This window comes from Pelobates fuscus, chromosome 2, assembly GCF_036172605.1.
Source record: "Pelobates fuscus isolate aPelFus1 chromosome 2, aPelFus1.pri, whole genome shotgun sequence".
Taxonomy (NCBI): Eukaryota; Metazoa; Chordata; class Amphibia; order Anura; family Pelobatidae; genus Pelobates; species Pelobates fuscus.
In genome coordinates, this window is record NC_086318.1 from 324,531,830 (window position 1) to 324,557,993 (window position 26,164).

The 26,164-nt window shown below is 34.5% G+C and overlaps 1 protein-coding gene across 2 annotated transcripts in view; it reads right to left on the bottom strand.

The window, feature by feature from the left end:
- GRIK2 (glutamate ionotropic receptor kainate type subunit 2) overlaps positions 1 to 26,164 on the bottom strand; it is a 622,789-nt gene that overhangs the window by 317,661 nt on the left and 278,964 nt on the right. For both annotated transcript variants that reach the window (XM_063443553.1, XM_063443554.1), the window contains 2 exons: positions 13,286 to 13,467; positions 2,174 to 2,227 (listed from right to left, as the gene is read on the bottom strand). In XM_063443553.1, the coding sequence (XP_063299623.1) occupies positions 2,174 to 2,227; positions 13,286 to 13,467 (236 nt within the window). The remainder of the gene's footprint in view (positions 1 to 2,173; positions 2,228 to 13,285; positions 13,468 to 26,164) is intronic.

Genomic DNA, 26,164 nt, shown 5'->3' on the forward strand with positions numbered 1-26,164 from the left:
CAAAACACTCACCTACCTGGTTCGGCGGTCCAGGCAGTGACAAGATGCCCTTCTTGTTCCTGAAATGGCAGGAAAGTCCGCAGTGGGGTTAAGGCCTACCGCGCAATACTGGCACAACTAGCTGCATCATACCTCTCGGTGCTGATACCAGAGGACGACTGATACTCTTCTGATACCATACAGTACTCGCACAGCAGCAACACCATGGGCCAAAAATCCCCAAAATCACAGCCAAGCAAATCCAAAGACTCCCAAGACAGTTCTGCTACAACGCCCTGCGGCCTACAAAATGGCAGCCCCGCCAGGGCCAAATGCAAGCTCCTACCGCTAGGAATCAAACTATGCAGAACAGGTGAAGCACCCAACCCACAAGACTGCTGTCACAGCTCCTACTGACCCAGACACCCTGATCCCAGCCACTAAGCTGGATATAAAAAACCTCCTGCTAGAACTAAAGCAGATATCGACAGCTGACATGCATCTGCTCAGAACTGAAGTTCAGGCGGTTACCGCCCGGGTCAAGGCCTCAGAGGAGGATATTTCAGATGTAAAGCAAGAGGTACAGGAATTGAGGGAAATAGTACAACAGCTACAGGCCTCACAAATGGAACTCCTTACCCGGCTGTACCTAACTGACGACTGAAACAGATGAACAAACATCAAGATTGGGTCATAACGGACGCAATCGGCCCAAATGAACTGCCACATTACCTAAAACACCTTGTCACCACAATGTTGCCTCACACGCAGGCCAAAAAGCTAATCCTGAAAGGATACTTCAACATCAACAAAGCCAGGCAAACACCAGCAGCAGCACCCCGAGACGCGATAATTAGATACCAATCTATGTCTGCAAAAAACCATATTATGGCAGCAGTTCGGGGGAAAAAATCCCATTTGAATTCGAATCCACACAACTTACCTTTTCTCAGGGCTTAACTAGAAATACACTAATATGGAAGAAATCTTTGGGCCTAGAAATCCAGAAACTCCAAGACGCAGGAGTAGAATACTGATGGACACTACCAAGAGCTCTCACAGTAGAAAAAAATGGCACTACCATCCGCTGTACAGTGCCAGCAGACACGGAACACTTCTTCCAAGCACTGGGACTCCTAACGGGACCCGCGGCCCCTGAGACACCAACCTCCATGCACACCTGGGATCCAGTACAAACCACTCCTTTTATCCCCCATACGAGAGGGAATTCAGGCGCAAACACCTGAACTGTCCTGGTCAAGAGAGGCACAAACAACCAGATATCCTTTCTCTGCAAAGTTTCTACAGTTTAATTTTTCTTTTGGTTAATGTTATTCGATAGTATTCATTTGAAGCATATTAAAATACATGACATAACCGCACACTAGTGCAACTGATACACCAACCAGTCACCAATAACCTTAAGTATTATAGGGAACTGGGCTCACTTCCACCAACACAGACCAATGATAACCCCCCCACCCCGGTTAGGGGTCATATTTGCATTGAAAAGAGACACGCAGTTCCTGCCACACTAACGAGCGCAAACCATCTTAGTCTAAATAAACCCACACACCCAGGGCTACCCCTGCAGCAAGAAAGGCACAGGGTGGGCCTGTTTATCCATGACTGTTAATCCATGACTGTTCCCCCCAATCACTCGACACACATTCAGGATGGGATGAAAAGTAGTCCAGCAGCAAGACTAGTCAGACTCTACACTATCCACCCACACCGGCTCAGATAGGACAGCAATGCACAGAACACATAATTCAAAGTAGAGAAGCGCCCTACACTCTTGAGCCGTCACAGACGCATGGGAACAACACAACTGCATACACACATTGGTGAACATGCCTAATCACAAAGTACAGAATACCTACCTAGTTTCTTCTACTTAAACAGACATGTATACCCAGGATGTATTTATCTGTTGACTATACTATACAAAACAAAACACACAATAAAACAGAGGCTGAGTTATCTGAGCATTGACTTCACTTTTGCATGATGTTATATATCTGACTTGAAAGTTTGCTAAATGTCTGTATCAATATAACCAATCGCCTCAATAAAGAAAGATATATATTATAAAAAATATGTATACATTATGTGCACATACAGCCTTCGTAAAATAATACTTATCTAAGTAGATACTTATTTATTTATATGATATACTATGAAAAGTACTTACCAGTGTAGTGAAAATATAGTGATAATATTCTGTCATCATTCCCATTGCCAATGCCTGTAAAAAAAATACACAAAATAAATAAATAATTAGGATTTTTATGAAGCAAAAAACTTTGTATTCAATCAAGCGTTTAATGTTTATAATTTTTAAATACAGTGAGGTATATTCACTCCGATATATCATGCTTAAGAAGATAAATGTGTTTATTTGTGTCTAATCAATTATATGTCTTTAACCATGTTTCATGTTTTCCTAATTCCCAACATATACTGCTTTATGTGTATTTATCTTCTCTCTACACTGTTTGCATAGACAACTTATAGACAGTTAAGGTCTTTTACTCTGATCCATTTGCAGTGGACATGCAATTTTGTTTTTCCACAGTCTCTTATCAGAGGTGTTCTAGGAATATCTTGCTCTTGTATCATCCTGGAACCGACATTCTTGACTAAAACATAACATGATGAAGGCAGTACTACTGCTATCATTAATTTCCTGCAAATAATGCGGAATAGATTAATCTAGTATGATCACAAATAACCCTATTATTTACCATGAATGGTAGCTCTGGGTTGATGCCTTTGCATTTTTACAAATGAATAATTCATCCATTACAAATATTATGTACATTTTTTTTAGAATTATGAAATTGACCACTACGGTATTTTCTGAAAGGAAAACTCAAAGCACAATCACCACTTGCTTGCTGTAGTGTTTATGGTGCCAATAGTACCCTGACCTGACCCATTGTGAGTAATCAAACAATTTTAGATCAATTGTACCTCTTACTTGAGATCCACTAGGCACTGCTCCCTTACTACCTATTACCACTACTATTACCACTAATAGCCGTATGCTCTTAAGCCGGAGTTTCTGATAGCTCTCCTGAGTTGGCTTAGAGCGTTAGTTGATCATTCTAAGCCAGTGTACCACTGAAGTTATTTCAGGCAGAGAGGTTACAAATCTGTGTCTTAAGTAGTGGGAGTAGGAGAGAGTTGGGCATGGTAAACCTCAGGTAAAAAGTCTTACAGAAATTAAATGGATCTTTGAATTGGAGTCGTTATGCCCTAGATGCTGAAATGCAGAATTTGAAATTAATACTATTATTTAAACAGAATATTAAATAGAATATTTAATAGAATGTATATATATATATATTTAATAGAATGTATTTATATATATCTGTGTGTGTGTGTGTGTGTGTAATAATGTATGATGTTTATCCCTTCTTCATTTAAACATCTTTAAGTTATATAAGTTTCTAAAGCTAAAATTATGGAATCATCAAAATTAAAGGATTGCATTCACTTATGTGTTGTTGTTTGGTGCTGGCTAGTTGAATGCACTTACTTGTGTGCAAAAAAATGTAATTCATTTACATGTGATATGTGTTCTTCTTTATTTTCTAAGAAATACATTTTAGATCATTATTTTTCATGAAATTGCCCACTAGCAATATGGCTGTGGGAAATAATAATATGCAACACAGTCACTATAGTATCTGACGGTTGCAATTTTCCATTGACTCACGCTTTCCTCAAATGGTCTCTGGACTATTTCCTGAAACTTATTATATAGCCCCTATGAGAAAATGGAAACCAGTTTAAGTGGCACATCGGGGCCACAAGATCAGAAATTGAAGGGTGGAAAATGGTGCCAAATATTAATTAATTTGTTAGAAGAAGCTTTATATAGACATGGGGAGAAGAGTGTCATTATGTACCTGAGGAAGAGCATGAGGTTGAACCATGTCATGCTAAGTTGAACTTTGTCCATTTATTTTATTTATTAGTCTTTATTGGTTTCTGTGTAATAATAAATGTGTTAGAACTTTTTGTGCCATAAAATATCCCTTTTAATATTCTGGGATTTTTTGCTAGATATTTAAAGATAAGCTTCCATGTTCCAGGAGACAGATGGGAGGAAACTTATATGAATGATGTTTAATATGAGCCCACTATATTAGACTTTTAAAAGATGGTTATCCACTTGGAAAACACTTATCTTACTGAATTTACATGTCATACCATGACTTTTATTCATTTTATATTATAGGATTGAAATTCAAAGGAATGTTAATGCTGTAGTAATTTTAATAACAATTGTATGCACTTTCACTTGTGTTTTGTTTGAAATACTGATGGTGCTTGTGTTCCTTTAATGTACAGCAACAGAAAAAATGTCTACTGCATGGGCTAATTAACTCACACTCCACTTGACTAAAACTCTCATTGGTTCTCAACATTCCCATGCCTGACCTCCCCAAGCCTCAACTCAACCACTTCATCTTCAAGTAATCATTTACTTTAACATTCCCAAAATAATTTTGTATAGCAATAAAAACAAAACAAATTTTAATCTCACTTTATAACCTCAAAGCTTCCTATCTCCCATCTGCCTTCAATTTTTCTTTCACAACCGTCCACCATATATCTACAGGAGATGGAATCCTCTGTCTTTGATTGATGATTGATGACATATTGTTCTAGTAATTTTTCCCCCAATTTAGGTAGATGAAAAGATCTGCCTTATTGCTTAACTTTCTGGTGGCATATCTTTAACCTGTATGGTTTTTAATAATCTCTAATATGTCCTCTTTAATAACTTTGAAATTATTCACTTCAATAGTGCAAATAGGATAGTTTTTCACATAATTCAAATATTCTTTTCTGCTTGACTGCATTAAACAATGTGAGAAAAAAGGGAGTGTATTATTTTCTTCTGAAACAAGAATGGAACTAAAAGGATAACACTGCGAAAATAACTTCCACAAAACCAAATAATTATCCCCTATATATGGGACTTTGAAAAATAGAATGACAATTTTGCTTTCCAAAAACAGAAAGATAGAAAAATAGTATTTTAACTTTTTTTGTTATAAATTATTTGAACTTTTTAAACATATACATTTTTTAGGGTCAGCTTGTTTTAATGAATGTTGCCTTTCACATGTGCACATATCAATGTTGTATTGGTTAACATTAAGTTTATATATATATGTTTTTTTTGTTTGTTTTGTTATTACCAAACATTCCTCATTAAAACAGTGATATGATGACCCTAGTTTGTTAAGAATTATATAGATTAATATTTTAATGGAAGAGTTTTTAATGACTCTTTTTCTTAGTAGAATAAGAATTAAATAACGATCACAAACCTAATAGGAATTAGGCTATTGCCACAACAATGTTTGCACACAATTTATTTAAAGGAAATTAGCAGGTGTCTCCCAGGCCTTTTCAAAATCCCAAGCAATCTTTTATTGCTTCTTCCAAACTGACTATTTCCACTTCTCTACTCAGGTGGAAAGCAGAGCCAGACTTAAAAATTGGTGCCATGCCTATGGCTCTGTAAACGTTGCCACACCACAATCTCACATAAAGGGAAACTATAGTGCCAGGAAGTTCTTTTCCTAGCATTATAGCTTTTTATAGTGCCCTTTTCCCTCGCGCCACCCCATAGTGCAGAAGGGGTTAAAAACATCTTCTGTCTCTTACCTTATTCCAGCACCGATGTCCCTCAGAGCTGGTTCAGCCTCTGTCTCCACTCCTAGCGTGCATTAGGACTTCCCCAAAGTAAAGCATTGTGTAATGCTTTGCAATAGGATTTTGGGTGATGCTGGATGTCCTCATGCATAGCGTGAGGACGTCCAGTGTCAGACAGGTGACCAAAAGTTGCATAACCATCAAGAAGTCCATCTAGTGGCTATATGCTAGACATCCACTTCAATGAGCAATCTCAACTCACATAGAACACATTAATTGTAGTCTTGTACAGATTTAAGAACCATTACCACATAGTAATTCAGCAGAAAAGTGTAGTGAACTGACTGGGAACTTTGGTTCAGATATTTTTTTGATCAAAATTATGCAACTTGTACAGTTGCAAGTTCCTTTTAAATCAGTATTCAGTGAAAGATTCCCTAAATGCTTACACCATAAGATAGATCCTTTTGGCAGAGTAAGGCGTTACTCTGCTTACTAAAAAAGTAATTCTTCATTGGGGTCAATGAGAACATTGCTATTCAGTACACAGAATAAATCCTTATACTGAAAAGGGAATTTATGTGAAAAATACATGCGATAAATGTACCTGACCTTTAAATTCCCTGCTGTCTTTTTTTTCTGCTAAATCTCTGACAAACATACTCCACTTCCTACCTCCGGCACAATTTAATTATGCACAATCCTAATCTCATCAGATGGTTAAATATGGAGTTTGAGCACTGATGACTTACCAGAAATTAAATAAAATGCAGAAAAAACATATAACGCTCTATAACCAAAATAAAAAGTAGATCTGGTAATGGTGTTAAAAATGTATTCCTTCAGCCTTTCACAGAGCGATATTCCCCATCCCAATTGCTGCATACTCTAACCAGATCCTCCTCAAAATAACCTATTCCACATCAACTTATTGCATATCCATATACTCGTGTAGCTATGTCTTCTCTTCCTAGCTACATTCCCCATTTTTGGAAAACCCTTTAAATAAACACTCCAAGCCTCAAAACCTCTACAGACTGTAATACTATTAATAATAATAATAATAAAGGGAGGATGGGTGAGAGCAGGGAGCATAGGTTCATGATAGTTTAGCTTCAACTGAGAGTTCCTTGGCAAAAAGCATGTGTTTTGTGGAAGTCCTTTGACTGATCAGTGGCAGTTTGGTTAGGCAATCTCTTCAAGGTTCTATACTTCTTTCAGCAGAAAAGATGTCATGTTATCCATGTTATAGAGAAGCTCTGTGTGAGAGTATTTTGTGGTGGCATTGAGCTGGGTAAAATCAAGGCATATAGAAAGGTTAGAGTAACCAAGATTTTTCTGAAACCTGGGAATTTGGGACACCCTATCTGTATGTAAGCTACTTTTCTGGGACCTGAATTTGGTGGATTGGAACATGTCAGGATAAAGGGACTACACGTGTGTCTAGGAAAAATATTGAGGGGAGTCTTTAAAGGTATTTCTTAAGGTGTATGTTTCTGATCTGGAAAACACATCACCAGTAGTAATGCCCTGGGAGAGATAAAAACAGCCTTATTTTTCATTTGACAACTTTATGGATGGAAAACCTTGAACAGATGTTTGATGTATGAGAGAATTGTATAATGTAGATTCAGTTTTGTATGCCTTTTTTGAAATGAATATTGTAGAAATTATCTTGTATTGTAGCCGTTTTGGTCACAAAGTGTTGGAACTTTCAGCTGAACATAGGCATGATAGATTGCCTATGGTGTAAGTGACTTATATGTTCCATTATGGCTCTAATGTGACCTACAAGTGTAGAAATATAGTTACAGAAAACTCCTATGTCTGCAAGGGGCTGTTTTAAACCACACAAAGGTATCTTAATGTCCCCTTTGGATAATAAGGGAAATTTTTCCTCATGCTAGTACTTGCACTTCTTACGCAGCCATCAACCACAAAAAAAGCAATTCCAAGGCTTTAAGGGAAGGATGAAGAAGCCCCCAATTTGACTCAACGATCTTATTAAATTGAGATGTTTCTGAGGCCTGTACGAGGAATCACTAAGTATCTTCTATTCCCAGTGGCAATGAAAAGTGATGTTTTTTGATTGCCTACTTATCTCCTGCTATATATCCATAAATTTATCTTGATATTCTTTGCAGGAATATTCCCAGGAGATATACCATGCAGCTTTATTAAGGTTTGTCCCACCATTTTTATGTGACCATTTTTTGAGTAAGTTATTGAAGACAATTGATTTAATTATATCAATATATTAATTTAAAGCATATATCTAAATGTTGTGAACCCATCATGCTTTATCACACAAACACACATCTCTTAGAAAGTGGCAGACTAATGATTTAGTGCCAAAAAGCATACCAGAGAAAGAAAGGATAAAAGTATTAGTCTGACCTGAGGTTAACAACATTCTAGGTTATATTAAACATTGTTTCTTAAAGTACCATTTTCTAATGATTGACTGACATCTACTGGACATCTAATGACCTTAACTCAAATGCATGTTTTGTTTATATGAAACAGAAATGTCACCAAGAAAATATAATTAGGTAAGTTGCTTGGTTGCATCTTCACTTAAAAATCCAAATAGTTTAAAATGAAAATATTGATTGCAAATGTTAAAATGTTATAGACAAGCAAATTATCTTTCCAAAATCTAGCTTGATTTGACAATTTTTTGAACTTGTATCTAAGCATTACAGAGCCATTTAAAGTTTTGCTGAACCAAGACATTAAAAACAAGAAACTAATGTCACAGTTATAAATAGTACAATCAGTATAATGAAATACTAATAGTGATTTTTTAATGATTTTAAAGGAGCATGCCAAGTACCATAACCACTAAAGCTTGCTGTAGCAGTTATGGTGCCAGGTGTTTACCCCTCTCCTCTATTCACAAATTAAAGGGTTTTGGTATCTCCAGAATCACGATTCATCGGGAGTTTGTCCAAATAGGCGGAGAAAAGATGGAGCAGTAACAAATCTATATTTATATAGATATCATAGCTATTTATATATTTAATACAATATAATATATAAATGTAAATTTTTACTCCTCTTGCTCTTTATTCCTCTATTAGTTGACTCTTCTCTATGTGAACCAAATGACATGGGAATCAGAGTATTGCAAAATATATACATCATATTTAAGTTTTACAGTACAGTGATTGGCCAGTTTTTGTGACATTTTGGTTTGTCTGAAGCGTTTTTTCCCAAAATGATTGCACTGGTAAATTCATTTGAATCAAAATGCTACATGAATGAAAGCTGATTCGAAACATTTTTTTTCCCCAAAACAAATCAATTCAATTCACAAGTCTAATGATAATCCTCAAGTCAAGCATGGTTTCAGTTCAGCTACTCTGACCTTAAATTTGAAATTCTCTTTGAAGTCTCTTTGAATATTCACTTTAGTATAGATCCCTGTGTATTTCTCTACTTTATATTTGTAATATTAGTTATACAAAGATAAATGGGATACATTCCCATTTTTGTTCTTCTACATATAGATATTGATTAAAGAGGTGCTAGGATATGCTTATTTAGAAGATTTAATCCTAAATTTAATATTATTTTAGAAGCTTCTCAAATGATTTAATATTTTTGATCCTTTTTAAAATTATGTTTTCAAAATATTAAAATATAAAAACATATCATATATAAAAAATATAGTATGCCAAAAAATATCAAACTGTGAATTTTTTTTAAATATTAAATAATTTTAAAAGCGTATACAGAAATATTAAATCAAGAATTTATTATAAAATATACATTATATTAAATGTAACCAATTGTGGCAAGCAGCAACACAATTCTGTCCTCTCTTGTAACTGAATTCCCTGAATCAACCCTTGTTTCTACTTGGATCAATGTTTGAGTACCAAATTTAAATATAAATCACAAAACCTTTTTCTTTCATGTAAAAGGTACTTGCAACAGTGCTCCAGATGGCGAACTGAATATGCAAGAGAGACCATGATCCCAAGTCATGCTTTTTATGTTAGCTAAATGTATAAATTAAGATTTAAAAGTGTTTTATTTATAGGTCCCTTTAAATATTATTTAACTATCACTAGTTGAACATATGATGTTACAAATTTATGTTTAATTAGCACTAGCAAATATGGAATAGATACGGGTTGGCAATCAAAGGCACACATGCCATGCATGACACACAGAGTGCCTTTGCATGGACTTTGAGGATACTGACCCAAATGGGCCAAAACCTCAGGCAATCCACACATATACATAACATAACAGGCAGCTTACATACACACAGTACCACAAACATCTCCCATACACATGCAACAGCACGTACAGTCTCCACAATATACAAATACTGCAAACAACTGACATACATACACTTATGGGATGCAGCAAACACACAAAACGTATATATTACATATCAGGTAGCCCAGATACATACACAAAAGCAAATGCCACAAACAGTCTACATATACAAGCGAAACATGACAGCTACACACACATATGCCACATACAGGGCATACACACATAACACAATAGGCAGACTACTCACATAATACGACCCATACATAAACAACTCCACTAACACCTTCTGCCCCACGCAAACATGCACACAATACCACAAACAGCCCACATTCTTACAATACTATAAACAACAATTCAAACACAACAATACACAAAGTCCATGTTTACACTCAAACCACATACATCTCACACACATACATTACCCACACAATACATACAACCCATGCACATACACACATATAAAACCACACAAAGTATGCACCACATCCATTTATAACACATGTCGATTTCCTCAACATACATAAATGTTTTTTTAAACAAACAGGCACCGTAGGGGAACTGAAAGTTTTACTTTGGCACAGTGCTACCAAGAGGTTGCCTACCGCTAGAGCAGATTCTTATTGATAATGTAAAGATGTAATTGAGTTGTTAGGAATCCACAGTTAGTCACTTCCTTTGATATAAGGTTCATTCCTGGGGTTGTCTGCTACCTGAATACTCTGTGATGTCTATGCTTGTGGATTTTTTTAGACCATAAGTTTGTACTTCCAAGGCACCTTTTTAATTATTTGACCAAATAACAATGCCTTATATTATTTTAATGATAAAGTGTATTATAGTGTCTGAGTCCCCTAATGGCATCCTTTCTTTCAGTGTTAAACCATTTCTGATGTTTTAATACCTAGCATCCCATTCCATCAGTGGTGCTTAAGCTAACAAGCAAGCATTAGCCTGAGCAGAAACTGGTGGCTGTATTTTGCTGAGAGCGTCAGCTGACCACTTTTAGCCTATCACAGCACCCATTGCTGGTATGGATTGATGTGGCTACAAGGAAGTGTGTATTCTCTACCTTAGCCATCCCTCCAGTAGGATGTCTAGAACATGGCTTAACACTGAAGATTTACTTGAATTACAGAGGGAAACACACTATATGTATCATGTATTAAGTGTATTTTTTGTATACATGTATATTTGATGTATATGCTAATGAGATTAGACTTAAACTATTCTCACAAATATGCAGTTAGACACATCAGAACAAAAATACTACATTTTAACATATATAAATAGGTGTGTGTGCGTGTGTGTGTGTGTTGAAAAGCAACACAAATAATGATTAATTGGAAAAAAAGTCTTAACTACACACTTTCTACTAAAAATGACATTTGTTTTCTGCTCTGACAAGTACTTGAGCTGACAATGAAGTTAAATGAAAGTTTGCTTGCTTCCAGCTTGGTGAATTATTAATATTGTTATAAATAATGCACACTGGATGGCTTTCGCAATACTTTTTAAACACCAGAGAAAGTATTTATAATAAATATTTTTAGATATTTACAGCACTTCAAAAAAGACCTTAAGTGGGCTATGCATATTATGTAAACAGGCATTTAGAGCATGCAGTTCTTTAAAACACATATTAATTTTAAAACAAGCCTAAAGAGTACAACATGAACTATTCATAAATTATTTTTAAGTAGAAAAAAATAACACGGATTAACATTTTTACATTTTATACTTTTATATTTTTGCTAATTAATATTGTTTTTTTTTTATAAATTTCATCCATCTTTTTCTTTCCATAGGGAAATATTATGCTTTACATGAGTTTATACCAGTTTGTTTTGGATGGATAAATAAAATACATGGTGCTTCAACCACGGAATGATGATATTATGGAACTCCAGAGATGAAAGAGGAAATATTTTTTTCATAATGTGCACATTGTAGTACATCGTACTTAGTAGATCATGCACATGAGAAAGTATAGTGTGCACACAAGATAGCTTTCGTGTGTAATATAATTAGCTGGTGTGCACTATCTACTATGCCATTATTGGTAGGTCTGGTGGACTTTACCACTATGTTGTAGCCCAGTGAGTCACCCGAGCAGTGAGTGAAGTAGGTACTTAAAGAATTGGGTACAGTCCCCGCTGCCCACAATATAGTTGTTACTAGATTAGTTACTAGATTGTCCGTATGAGATAAATAAATCGTGAGTGCAAGATACAGCAGACATATATTTAAAAAAATATATTTTACGTGACACCTCTGGGGCTCTGTGTAATATAGAATATTGGAATTGTTTACTAAAGTAAAAAAAAAAGGTGAAACTGCAAAGTGGGTAGTGTTTACAGTCTCGTGTATGACTCCCTTCATGACATGCCTCTTCCACTGTATTTTAATGCTTTGTATTTAAGTGCACCAATACTTATTATTGTTTTTAAAGGACAGATAAGTGTTCACAACATTTGTATTTTTGTTGGTCTGCTTTGGAATTAGGAATAGATCCACAGGGGTTAGAGAGTTTGTGATTTATCCATGTAGTCTAGGAAATTGAAATAAGATTTCCCTAAACTATGAACTGAATATATTATTTTGAATTCAAGCCAAATTATGTAAAAGTCTCCAAAACCAATATTATAATAAGAGTCAATTTCACTCTGGAAAAGGCAAGCTAAATTTTTACTGCCAATGGTAAAGTTGAAAGTGGAATGAGAATCTTTTTCATCAATCTTTCCTACTGCACCAGAATCCCTGATTGCAATGATTGTTAGGGTTATTCTCTAACATAACAATTGTCAGGAATTCAAAATTAATTTCAAATTTAAGGGCAAAGTGTAAGAATAGCTGACTTAGAGATTTTTGTAGGTTATTTTGGCTTTAAATTTGAAATTTGCTTCAATTAAATTCACTTTAAGGAGTGTTTGACTGCTATTTGCTCCACCAGTTGTGGGAACATTTGTTAGGGATTCAGAATGCTCCTGTAAAAGAAAACACTCACTAAGTTTGGACAGTGGTCGGTGGGCATCACTATAGCTGAATGTTGACCAGACCCAGAGCCAGCAGGAAAAGGAAGCTTCCTCTACCTCAATGAGCTCTACAATCAGGCCTGTCGCCTAGTGGTATTAATCTCAACATCCTCCATGCTCTGCCTGATGGTGCTAGTGGTAGAGGAGGCAATGTTGGTACATTATGTCTGCATGCGTTATTATTGAATATCATTATATATGTGTCCTCTTTTTTACTATAATGGTTCCAAAATCCTAAAACATCCTATATATCGAAACACAGCTGACCAGTACATTTCGAATATCTTCAATATATTTCGTACCTGTTTTAGGATGCCTGCTGCCATGTCATGACTACAGTCAAAAATTACGTGAAACTCTTTGCCTCGCTTCATCTCCTTCAGTAATGGCTTAGCATCTTTTGTGTCCATAGGTAATTGGCGAATTTTTAATCTCAGGTTATACCTTGATGGAGCCTTGATCAGCTCTTGAAGTCTTATTAATCCTAAAAACAAAACAAAAAACAATGTATGTTAGTAACTTAAACATGTCCAAGCATAAATAGCATATCCATTTTATTCCAAGCTGTACATATATAATTTAGCTGTATATATATGAAACTTAATAAGGGTTAAAGTTCCAAGGTACCACTTCAGAGAGTAACTTTCACTGATCTTGGACTAAACAGGACACATATAGTATGTTTTCCTATTTCAACTTGTTATGTTAATGTTCATTGATATTTTAATGTCGATTAATAAGCCCTTGCGGACAATAAGAGTGTATGCCATGTCATAAGCCTTTAATTTTCCACTGAATGTAGTACCATTGTGCTGCATCAATATCAGCAGGGGTAAAACATTATTGATATGGTAGAGTATAGGGTATCAGGCGACACTTGAGTTCCTACTGAGTAAGATAGACCTACATTTGGAATTATATTCTTACTGCATAGTGTGGCCAAATATCTGCATCACTGTCATTTGCATATAGCATTATAATTATTAGAAACTACAATAGACACTAATTGGGTGCCTATTAATTTCCGTTCCTTACTCATCACCCTGTTGGTAAACCTTTTTGGTGTCCTGAAAATTCTACTTACAGGGTTCTTCACTAAAGTGAGAAATCAATGGGAATTTCTAATTTAAAGTAAAAACATTCAGACTGAAAACATTTTCAAGCCAGCTATGCTTCCCGTTTTGTCACGTTGCCCTAAAATTTAACATCATCTTTGATTTCTTTCTTTAGTAAATAACACTGTAAAGGTCCAGCAATCTGCAGGAATGTGACAAGTGTTTTTCTATTCCAACTAATAATTTATCCATCAATACGTATGTAACAAATCAATTTGTAGTTGGAAAATAGTCAGTATATATATATATATATATATATATATATATATATGTGTTTGCTTTTTGCTTAACTAATGTATAGTGTGTCACATTCAGTTTTTTTCTTTTTGCAAAGTGATTGTTAATGATAGAATTTAACATTTCTAAATGCAATTCTAAACTGTGCAACAAAAAAGATTCTTGTACCTTAATTTTCAATAGCCCTCAGTTGTTGAAAGCACACATACCAAAATGAACTAAAAGATGTTTTAAAGTTTTACATATACAGTAGGAGTACACCAAAGGGAGCTGAGACATTATGCTTTTATTATGCAATACAACTTCTCAGTGTTTAGATGGTATTTACTGCATGCAGATTTAATTCTTTCAACAAAAGACCTCATGGAAAGTAATAGAGTAAAATTAGACCATTATATTCTAAACTGGCTTTAAGTAAATGTTAATATCTAAATGGATGCTGATTCCTTGTGATTATATGCTTCATATATGCACCGCTTATAAATAAAGCTGAGATGCACCATAATGCTAAGACAAATTAAATATTGATTTCCACCCTCAGAGAAAATTCCTTATTTCCTTAAGTAAATGTGAATTAAATTAATGTATACATTGAAGTGCTGGATTCAAAACCTCTAGATTTCTAGACTGAGGTAAAGCAGATGTACACAGAACCGAGATTCCTGGTTTCCCATTTCTACGTTATTTGCTAATGTTTATGGAAATGGTTAAACCATGCTCTTGGTTTATGTAATTTCAAATTTCTTTGTGCAGTGTTCAGTGAACACACTGTTATTTCACAATCCTTATACAGTCGCTGTGTTCAAGGATTATGTAAATTAACTTAGTTTCTTAAAGGGACACTATAGGCACCCAGACCACTTCATCTCATTGAAGTGGTCCGGATGCAGTGCCCCTGTCCTCTTAACCCTGCAATTATCATTATTGCAGTTATTGATAACATGCAATAATTACCTTGCAGGGTTAACTCCACCGTTAGTGACTGTCTACCATAGAAGCACTTCCTGGTCCTTAGAGTACTTTTGCAAATTACTAAATTATGCTGGATATCCTCACTCTTTGCATGAGGACATCCAGCATTAGCTAAAACCCCATAGGAAAGCATTATGCTTTCCAATGGGGTAGTCCTAATGTGATTGCGGCACTTGCCAAGCATTAGTTCCCCCCTGTCAGCTGACGTAAAGGCAGAGTGAAGAGGAGCCTGACCCAGCACCACGACATTTGTGCTAGAATATGGTAAGAGACAAAGGGGTTTTTAACCCTTTCAGCACCATGGGGGAGCTTTTTAGAGGTTACTATAGTGCTAGGAATACAGGTTTTCTTTAAACTGTAGAATAACAATGCCAGGGATTCTTTAGCACAGGCATTGTACGGGCAGTCAGAAGCATGTTTTATTAAAGGAACACTATAGGCAACCAGATGACTTATTTGAATGACTATTTAGGTAAGTGTTACTCTCAAATTATTGATCAGAACAGGATTCAAACCTGGGTTTTACAGTTCTAAGTCAGTGAGATTACCATTGTGCAAACCATTCGATATATATAAAACCTCGATATGACACCTACGTCACACACTTTAATTAAATAGCACCATCTTTCTGACCAACATTCTTCGAGCCATTGATTGCCATAAGCACTATTCATAAACTTTTAAGCTTCAATTTGTGGGCTTAGCATTGGCTGCTGGATCTTTAAATTCACATTTTTCAGCTCTCCCACCCATGTGCCCTTGAACATGGAATGCACATAGATCTTCTACTTTCTGTTTGGTGGCTGCAGCTCAATTTTTTACATTTGTTTTACACTCCTGTCCTGTATCAACTGAATTCAGCACATATCATGGCATGTATATGCTGTATCAAATCTGTGCAATTTCACACAGATGCCTGATTGTAGCCAGGCAACCATTTTTACTGTATATGGACAATTTGTTGAAGCAAACCTTCCTTTCCAAAATTAAGTACATTCCTCATAAACACATGGTATTTGATTACTTTATTCATTTTATAAGATGTATGAAGTACTGCAAGACAAAGAATGCTTATAATTTATTTTTTTTACCATTCCAATATTGTTTAAAACAATAAACAAATGAAATAAAATATACAATTGTGCAAATTTACTTAATTGTTTTAACAGGCATTACTGAACTGCAATATGTCATAAGTACTGATTTCTCCTAGCATTAAATCCCATTTTTAAAATGAATACTATATATATATATTTATGAAAATATTTCAGCAATAACAGGATTAACGTCTGCCTGTCTCTGATGTAATGTCATTTTTAAACCAGTGATGGAGGATAGACATTGTGCTGACCAGAGATTTATCATAGTTGTACATCATTGAACCTGCTTTCCTATGTTATAGATAGATCTGATAGATGTACAGACACAGAGGCTGGCAGACAGAAAACTCATCCTATTGCAAATATATCAACCTCCAGTAGACAGAATTATTGAGTTTTGGATATCTGGGCCAAAAATGTCAAATTAATGGCTAAGTAAGGATTTTATTCAGTTTAAACTTCCTTGAACTCAGTGAGTCTTTGACATTATAAATCAATTATTCAAGTTAGTCACCTGTTTTGAAAAGAAATTAGCTAGCATGCCTGGCATTGCATAAAAGCTGGTAAGTAGCAAAGTAAATGGTTCAGATTAAATTTGGCAAATCATTATTTTGTTTATATATTTTAATCACCCTTCACCAAAATTTGTTTTAAAAAAATCAACAAAACAATGTATTATTGTAAGATTATAAGTAATATTATTTTATCATTTTATTTATAATATATATGTTTTAATTATTATTATTGCTTTTAAAAAGGTAAATGTGTATATATGTGAAAGCAATCAATAAAAAAAACCCATAAATATGTAGTATTCAGTGTCAATTTTAAGTAAGTATTTTATAGTATTTATTAGCAGGAACTGCTATGGAGCTCCAGAGGTGCCAACTAAAATATTTATAATATATCTTAGTGTCTCATGTGCACACATTAGAAGATCATGCCCACAAAATATTGCAGTTTGCCAATGAGATTTTATAGCTTGAGTGCACGCTTACAAATTTCATGCATGCCATAGAGTTAACTTGTTTGCACAATTCATAAAATCATGCTCAAAAGGTAACAGGGCAGGCACTTCTGTTAGCACCAACCACACTCATTGATGCCTCACCCTGCTCAAGTCCCTGGCTGGGCTCTGACATGGTGTCACAGTTAGTGTCATTGGAGGGGCTTTACTGCCATGTTGGAGCCCAGCCAGAGACTGGAGTAGGCTATGGCAACAGGGAATGATAGAGGTGCTTATTTATGGAAGCACAAGTCCTGCTGCCTATGATATAGTAATAGTGTGCACATTATTTCACTATTATGCGAACTGTGTGTGTTTTTGTACAGGATGCAGTGTAGATAGTAGATGCAGAGTGTGTGTTTGTAGTGGATGCAAAGTGTGTGTGTGTAGTGGATGCATTTTTTTTAGTTTGAAATGTTTTTATTTACTTTTTATTTACTTTTATCCCCCTCCTTCCTGCTTATTCCCTCTCTACCTTTTTTGTATTTGTCTGTGTATATTCTATGTCCTCCACTAATTGTACTGAATATACAAAACATTACCGGCACTCCTGGGCTTTTTATCTTCCTTTTTATTCAAGTGAATCCAAGTCAACGTTTCAGCTCCTAAATGGAGCTTTCATCAGGACAGGTATTATTTTGAAATTTGCCTATTATGGGACCTGGCACCGGGAACTACACTGAAAGTTAGAGTGCAAGTGTTTGAAATTGTATATATATATATATATATATATATATATATATATATATATACAATTTCAAACACTTGCACTCTAACTTTCAGTGTAGTTCCCGGTGCCAGGTCCCATAATAGGCAAATTTCAAAATAATACCTTGTATTAATAATAATAATTGTATATATATATATATACAATTTCAAACACTTGTACTCTAACTTTCAGTGTAGTTCCTGGTATATATATATATGCATTTAAAATTATTCAATCTATAAAAAATCAAACAAAAGCAACTGAAATAGCTCAACACAATAAAATGCTCAACACAATAAACTTTGAGTGGTTTCCCCAGATTCAAGTGAAAATGCAACTTATAATGACTTCTCCAGTCTCAAAATTATTCAACCACTGAATATAACACCTCACAGTACAAATATGCAAAACAGGTGTTGGCTCAAGCACACCTGATGCAGATAATCAAGGGCTTCATTAGTTGTATCAGGTGTGCTTAAACTGGAACTTTTGAAATACCCGAACTGTCTAGGGGTTTGTTGAGTGCCACATTTGACTGCATGTTAGAAATATGGCTAAGTCAAAAGAACGGTCCACAAAGGTAAGAAAATGGATCATTGCCCTTCACAAACAAGGGATAGGAAACAAAAAGATAGCGAAGGCACTGAATGTCCCTAAAGACACTATTGGAAGCATAGTTCAAAGTTAAAGTAACAGTGGTTACAGTACCTGTATAGGGCAGAAAAAGGAAGCTATCATTTACTGCAACCAGGTTTCCGAGAGGGCAAGTTGAGAAAAACCCTTGAGTAACTGCAAAAGACCTGCAGCAGGACTTAGTGGGAACAGGCACTGCAGCAAGAATTGGTGGCAACAGACACTGAGTTTTCAGTGAACACAGTAAGGCACGTACTTAGCGCAAAAGGTTTCCATGCCAGAACTCCAAAAAGTTTACCACAACTGACCCAAAAGCACATGAAAAGTTGGCTTCAATATGTAATAAGCCACAGAAGTTTGGGGATTCTGTTCTGTGGAGCGATGTAACATTACTAGAACTCTTTGGTCCGATGGATCAGCTGTATGTCTGGAGGAAGAAGAATGAAGTATACGTTGGAAATGCCACACTCTTTACAGTTAAGCATGGTGGTGGCTTGGTGATTATGTGGGGATGATCTGCATCTTCTGGCACTGGAAACTAGTGTACCAGTACTTTAACAGCTTTTTAGCACTTTTATAGTCTCTTAAGCACTTTAAAACCCATTTTAACACTTTCTAATAATAATTTATTTCATACAAATACATTTATTATAGATTTTCATCCATTTCAGTACTTTATTACTATCTCCACTATATACTCATGCCTATCCTTACTAGCACCTTTGTTCTTTTCGTAACCAGCACCATAATTTTATGTCTAGCCTGCACCAATGACAGGATTTGATTATCACCTTTATGTTACTAAATACTAATGGCACTTTGGTCTCTCAATCTTTTGGTTTCTATGGCAACTAGTAATCAATTGGCACGTTGCCATGCTCTGTGTCATCGCGTATGGGTGGAGCCACACACACGCATACTAACTTGGTGCAACGTGATACCGATCCAAACACCAAACACCTGGGGTGTGATAGTTTACTAATTATTTCTTAGCTATAAATTATTGTAATGTACCTTTTGTTTGTAATCCTGATACTAATGAAATTACTAGATGGGTACTGAAAAGTCAATTGTTTGATATTATGCTTATTCAATAAAGTGGATTTCTCTATTGCAAGACCGTGAGTGCAGCCAAATTGTCCTTTATTTTATTTTATATAGGATTTAGAGTCAGTTTGTGTTACTGTAATTACTTCCAATATACTTCATCTGATTGTGCTCATCAATAAATTAACACATTATACTCATGATTGCATTATTGATTACTTTTTCTTCATCTTAAGAAAGGGGATTACACTGAAGCCTCTTGTTTGTTATATTGCAAAAACATGCATTAACACATTGTATTGAATCTTAAATTATTCCACATGATTATTGTTTTAAGATTTATAAACAACATATTGTGAAATGCTGATGTTCTTGAATATATATTTTATCTTAAAGGAACATACCAAGCACCACAACTACTACAGTTTCCTAATGGTTTGCCTTCTTATTTGAGTTAGTGGTTATAGTGCTTAAAGGGTTCTTTTAGAATTTGTGACTTATAGCTGACCATGTTGAATGTTTACACATTTATCTATGTGCAAAATATGAGATACAGCCAACCTATAAATAAACAGACACAATATAGTGTAGTACTGTTAAACTAATATTTTCCAAATAAATTGTTATATTTCAATCACAAAACATTTAGTGGAACAGGCATGTAAATAACTCTCACATCTTCTCAATCAGATGTCCAGTAGATAGTCAGTACTGAATGAAGTCCATGCTGACTATCCACTAAATATCTAATTGAGAAGATCTGAGAGTTATTTCCATGCCTGTTCGACTAAGTGGTTTGTGAGTATAATATGAGCATTTAATTAGACACACATTACGTTAAAGGGATACTACAGTGACCAAAACAACTTTAGCTTAATGAATCAGTTTTAGTGTATAGGTCATGCCTCTGAAGTTTCACTGCTCAATTATCTACCATTTATGAGTTAAATCACTTTTATTTCTGTTTATGCAGCCCTAGTCACACCTCCCCTGGCTGTGACTGTCACAGCCTGCATGAAAACAAAATGGTTTCATTTTCAATTAGATGTAACTTACTCTCAAAATCTTTAACTCCTGTGTGTTTAATCTGTGTGTTTTCCTGTAGGGCCTAGCAAGTTATTAACAGAGCAGGAGATGATACATCTAAATTAAACATAATTTGCAATAAATATGTAAACATTAGATTACTCTAACAAAAGTGTAGACATTAGATGACTTTTAACAGGAAGTGTTTAGGGGGGTTGTGTAAGTCACATGCAGGAAGGTGTGCTTAGGCCTGTATAAACAAAGTGCTTTAACCCCTTAAGGACACATGACATGTGTGATATGTCACGATTCCCTTTTATTCCAGAAGTTTGGTCCTTAAGGGGTTAACTCATAAATGATAGATAAATTAGCAGTGAAACTGAAGGGGCATGATCTATATGCCAAAACGTATTGAGCTAAAGTTGTGTTGGTGACTACAGTGTCCCTTTAACAGTGCTATGCTATATTTTGTTTGTTCCTTTATAGGTTGGCTGTATCTCATATTTTGCTTATAGTATTCTGTGTATGAGTATTCTGACTTCCCCTGCAAGAAGTCAATCCATAATCTGTACTAAAAATATATTTTAATTTTATGGGTGTTAGGGTTTAAGGTGTGTGTATACACATATCTATGTGCTATTTAATTTTTACTAGTAATGATAGAATATGCATTTTATATTGGTACTTCCTTGCTAAACATGAGCATGTTAAGTTTAAACATAAGGTCCTATTGCAATTGAAACAAAAATAGCTAAATTTGTCGTGTTTTAAAAAAAGTTTGGCCATAAAGCGGATTTTTTAATGTTATGCAAACAATACACCAATCCAAGTTGTAAACTTTGATTGCCCAAATAAATCTATTTTAATTATAATGTGGATGGAGCATTGCCATGCAGAAATATTTAAATAGAAAAATATTTTCTATCAACAGAGCGTTGTTCACCTTGAAAAAGTTAACAGTAAGTTTGTAAATGCTTTGTTAGTGCAATGCTGCATCATTCCTAGAATGAGCTTACTATTTGCTAAGATTGTGGTCCTGTGGAGGAACCTCTTTGGGAGAGTGACCAGCTATCACTATGTTAGACCAAACTAGCAGGAGTGAGACCTGCCTGTAAATGAACTGTGATTTTTATGTGCCCTCCCACCCACTGCCTAGGGTGTGGAGGAAGGGATAGGGACAATTCAATAAGCCCCTAACTAGTATAGTATTTCTCTTTACATCATAACAGATGAAGTAGAAGAAGGGTTAGGGTCCATTCACTGAGATCCTTTCTGGTCTATACTTCACCAACCTTTGCTCACAGGGTGGAGAGAGAGAGAAGGGCATTTGCTATTCACTCGCTTTTCCATCACTTGTAAATATGCATTTTTTTAAATTTGCTCAACTTTCTCATTTTACATGATAAGGTTTCACTGATACCCCAGGCATTTTATTTTTATATTGATGGATGGACTAGTGGTATTATGCTTACACGCAGATACAGAGAAGGAATAAAATCCCACTGGGCCTAGGCAAGTTACAGATTTGTGCCCCCCTTCATTCTTCGTGTTGGGATGTAGAATTGGGCCAAGCAAATTCATGGTTCCAGGGCCCCTGCTAACTCTAAGATTCCCTTATGGTTAATTCTACTCTGAACAGATGTTTTCTATTTGCATCTTTTATTAACTAATTTCACTTTTCTTTTTCCTGCTCTCGCTGTGTAAACTCTATACTTTCACTGGGAAAATGCATACTTCGAAAGTTCAAAGTTGCTCTTGGGAGTCAGCCTGTAAGCTGTGCTAGTAAATATCACTAAGGTTTTTTCTGACTTCTGTGATTAACTCAGTTTATGAGACACAACATTATTTTCTGGTGTCTAACAAATCGACCACGGAATAGTTTACTGCTCGCATATTGTCTTGAAGTTGTAAAAAAAGATGAGCAAATAACATTATTTTTCTAACACAGCTGAAACTCAGCATATTTGGTAACAGTATGGGATAAAAATAATTAAACTTCACTGTAAAAGGAATAAATCTGAGCCTTTTAGGCAGAAGGGAGCAGGGTAAATAGGCCAGTCAATATCTGTCTGCTGGCCTTGATTTAATATATTTGGATACATTTTTTTTATTATTCTTTCAAAATAATAAAATATCAAAAAATGTATAAAAATAATATTAAACTGTTTAAATATTTTTTAAAAATATTAAACCATTTTAAGAGTCCACCAATAAAATATTAAATTATTTTAATAAGTTATCCAAAAATGTTAAATCAGGACCTATGTGAGCAAAAATATTTGCAAATTTTAAGCAAATAATTAAATTACAGTGAAACTTACTTTTATGCTTGAATTATTAAGAAGATATGCCTCAGCTTTTTTTTTTTGTTGCTTTTTTCTATACTATAACTGTATAAATATATTTACAGTAAATAGGGCAAGTAATGCCATTAAGAGAAATATGGCAATAAATACATGATTAAAAGAACAGATTTTATGTCCATGAAAAAAATAATAATAATATGATGTGTAATTAATATTAGGCTGTCTGGTAATGTTGCTATCAATAAATATCAAACAAGCCAAGAAAATTAGATGTCCAAAAGATAATGAGTAAGGAAGATGCAAGGGGCAAAGGTCCATTGATTCTGGAACATTACAGGACATTTATCAAAAAACACGTAGAGGGTTTGATTTGAGGTCGAAGCAAACTTTAAAGTTTTGCCTTTTTCTTTTGTATTTAGACACGGTTACATTTGTTGAGTTCAGAATCACTAACAACCATTTTACTAACTATGAGTTTGACAAAAAATCTTGATTATTAAAGTTTGATTATTTTTAGGATGTATGCAGATGATTGCATAGACATTTATTAAAGTGTTCTGAAAAGTGATCTAAATGCCTGTGTTCAAAAATGAGTTATTGTCCAAAGAAGCAGCAGATAAAAAAAATCCAACAGATTTTATAAATTGCCCGAAATATTCGCTAAAAATTACACCTAAAAGTGTCGACTACTCTATGTAAATCCCTTTCTTCATATCTATCTATCTATATATCTACCTATCACCATCTATTCATCTGTCTTTCATCTTTCTATCTACTCACATGTTCAGCAACTATTTTGTTACATACACTTGGACAACTTCTCTACGTAAATATGTAATCATCCAGACATATGATAGCAACTCAGTTTATTAGCATCTAGATATCGCTAATATGTTTAATATAAAATGTTGTCAAATCAAATGTCAGAATGGTGAAGAATTCTGAAATAACTTTGACTGTTGAGTGACTGCTTATGCTATACATGGTGGTTTGGGTATCTCTGAAACCGCTGATCTTCCGTAACTGATCATGACTTCCTCCCACCTTTCCTCTGATCTGATTGACACTGTTTGAGGACACTTTATCAAGCAAAGCAATCCTCCCTCATAACACCAATATGCTGGAATCAGTGACTAAGTTCCTACATTCCACCAGCGTGCATGAGACACATTAACTGAAGGGATTTCTGTGATAGATAATATGAGAGTTTAATGTAGGAGGTCTCTCTTGCTGTTTCCTGTTATTTAAAACCAGACATAGACCTCTGCCATCATCATAGAGATTTATGCTGTTTATTGGTTGATAAATAAGGTGGGAAATGATTTTTAAACAGCAATGGTGTAAAGTGATTTTCTAGCATTACTAGCATAAATAATTATGCTGTTTTATGTATTGTTTATGTAACTTATAATTGAAATATGCTAAATGATACAAAATACAAACTATACATATGAATTATCTAATCAAATTAGCCACCACATTGCCATCAGAATTGTCAAACAAAAACTATATAACATAAACACACTACATGCATATAGCTGTAGTCTAACACAGATTAATCATTTCAAATTTAATAATTGTGTTTTTGAAAATCAACAAAATGTATATAAAAAATGGCTTTATTATCAGTAACTTCATATGATAAAGGTTTTGTATTGACATTCCCTAAATGTATCATTATGTAAAGGTAGGCTTTCTCATTAGTTATACTCATACTTGTACTGTTCAATCCAACAGTCATTCAAGTAATTGTCAATCATTTTTATATCTATATCTTGCATGACTCTGACAGTCACCTTGATCATAATATGTACTTTATCACACTCCATTACTGTCTGAGAGAGAACCACTAGAAGGATAAGCATGGAAGAGTGGGAATGAAAATCATAAGTTCTTAAATCGATAAAATAACAATGGCATTGAAATCTATATGTTGTCATGGAAAAAGAAATAGTTGTATGCATGGAAACAGTAGGTTCTCAGTACTATAGAAATGCCATGTAAGTCAACATATTTTTTGTGTATAAATCCATGTATTGCAAGCTAACAAAAAGACAGAAATTTTTTGATTGCTCACACATTACAAATGTATGTTACATCAAATAGAGAATCTCGCCTATTTTGTTTGAACTAAGTAGAGGCGCTAAACAAGGGTTATATTTTATGGTTAATAAATTATGCTAATGCATTGTAGTTGATGCATATGTATTTATAGATGGTATACATGAAATACCTGTAATAAAAAGTAAAATAATGGGTATCCTCATGTTAACTGGTTAAACTGGTTGATAACAGAATGATTCCAGATGGGAATAAAGTCTAGAAATGTGCGCAACAATAAAATTAATTCTGGCCACACAGCTTCATGCCCTAATTTCAAATTCCTATTCTATTGTGCATTCCAGACCTCGTCTTTGACAACAGGGGTGGACACGTCTCTCTTAAGTCTCGTTCATGATTCCAAATTGAGGCACAATTGCAGTGGCCATGTTATGCATTCCACTAATACACATCACTTTTTTATAATTTGAAGTGCTTGCATTAAATGTAATACAGTTGCGATTTAGTGTGCATAGAGGTCCAAAAAGGTGCATAAAACATTTTAATTTAGAATGTTTCCATGCAAATTGTCCCAATTATTTCATACAAAATAATACTTATAAATATATTATGCTTTGAATACATAGATGACCTAAACAAAAATATCTGCTGACTAATAAATTAAGAAAACCTTCAGAAGGATACATAAAATCATATAATTCTTTAAAAAATAAAACTTCAAGAACACTATTTATGAAAATTCATAAACAATATAAAAATTCATACAAAATGGCATAATTCAAAATCACTGTTTATCTCGCTTGGGTAAAAATGTACCTAATTAAAAAAATACACACCATTTCTTCCTGTCATATTTTTTTTTTAAAAAAAACATTCTCTAATTTTTACAATAAAATTAATAAATCTAAGGAAAATATGATAAAACAAAAAAAAAAATAACCTTAATTTTTTAAAAAAAATATCCAAATT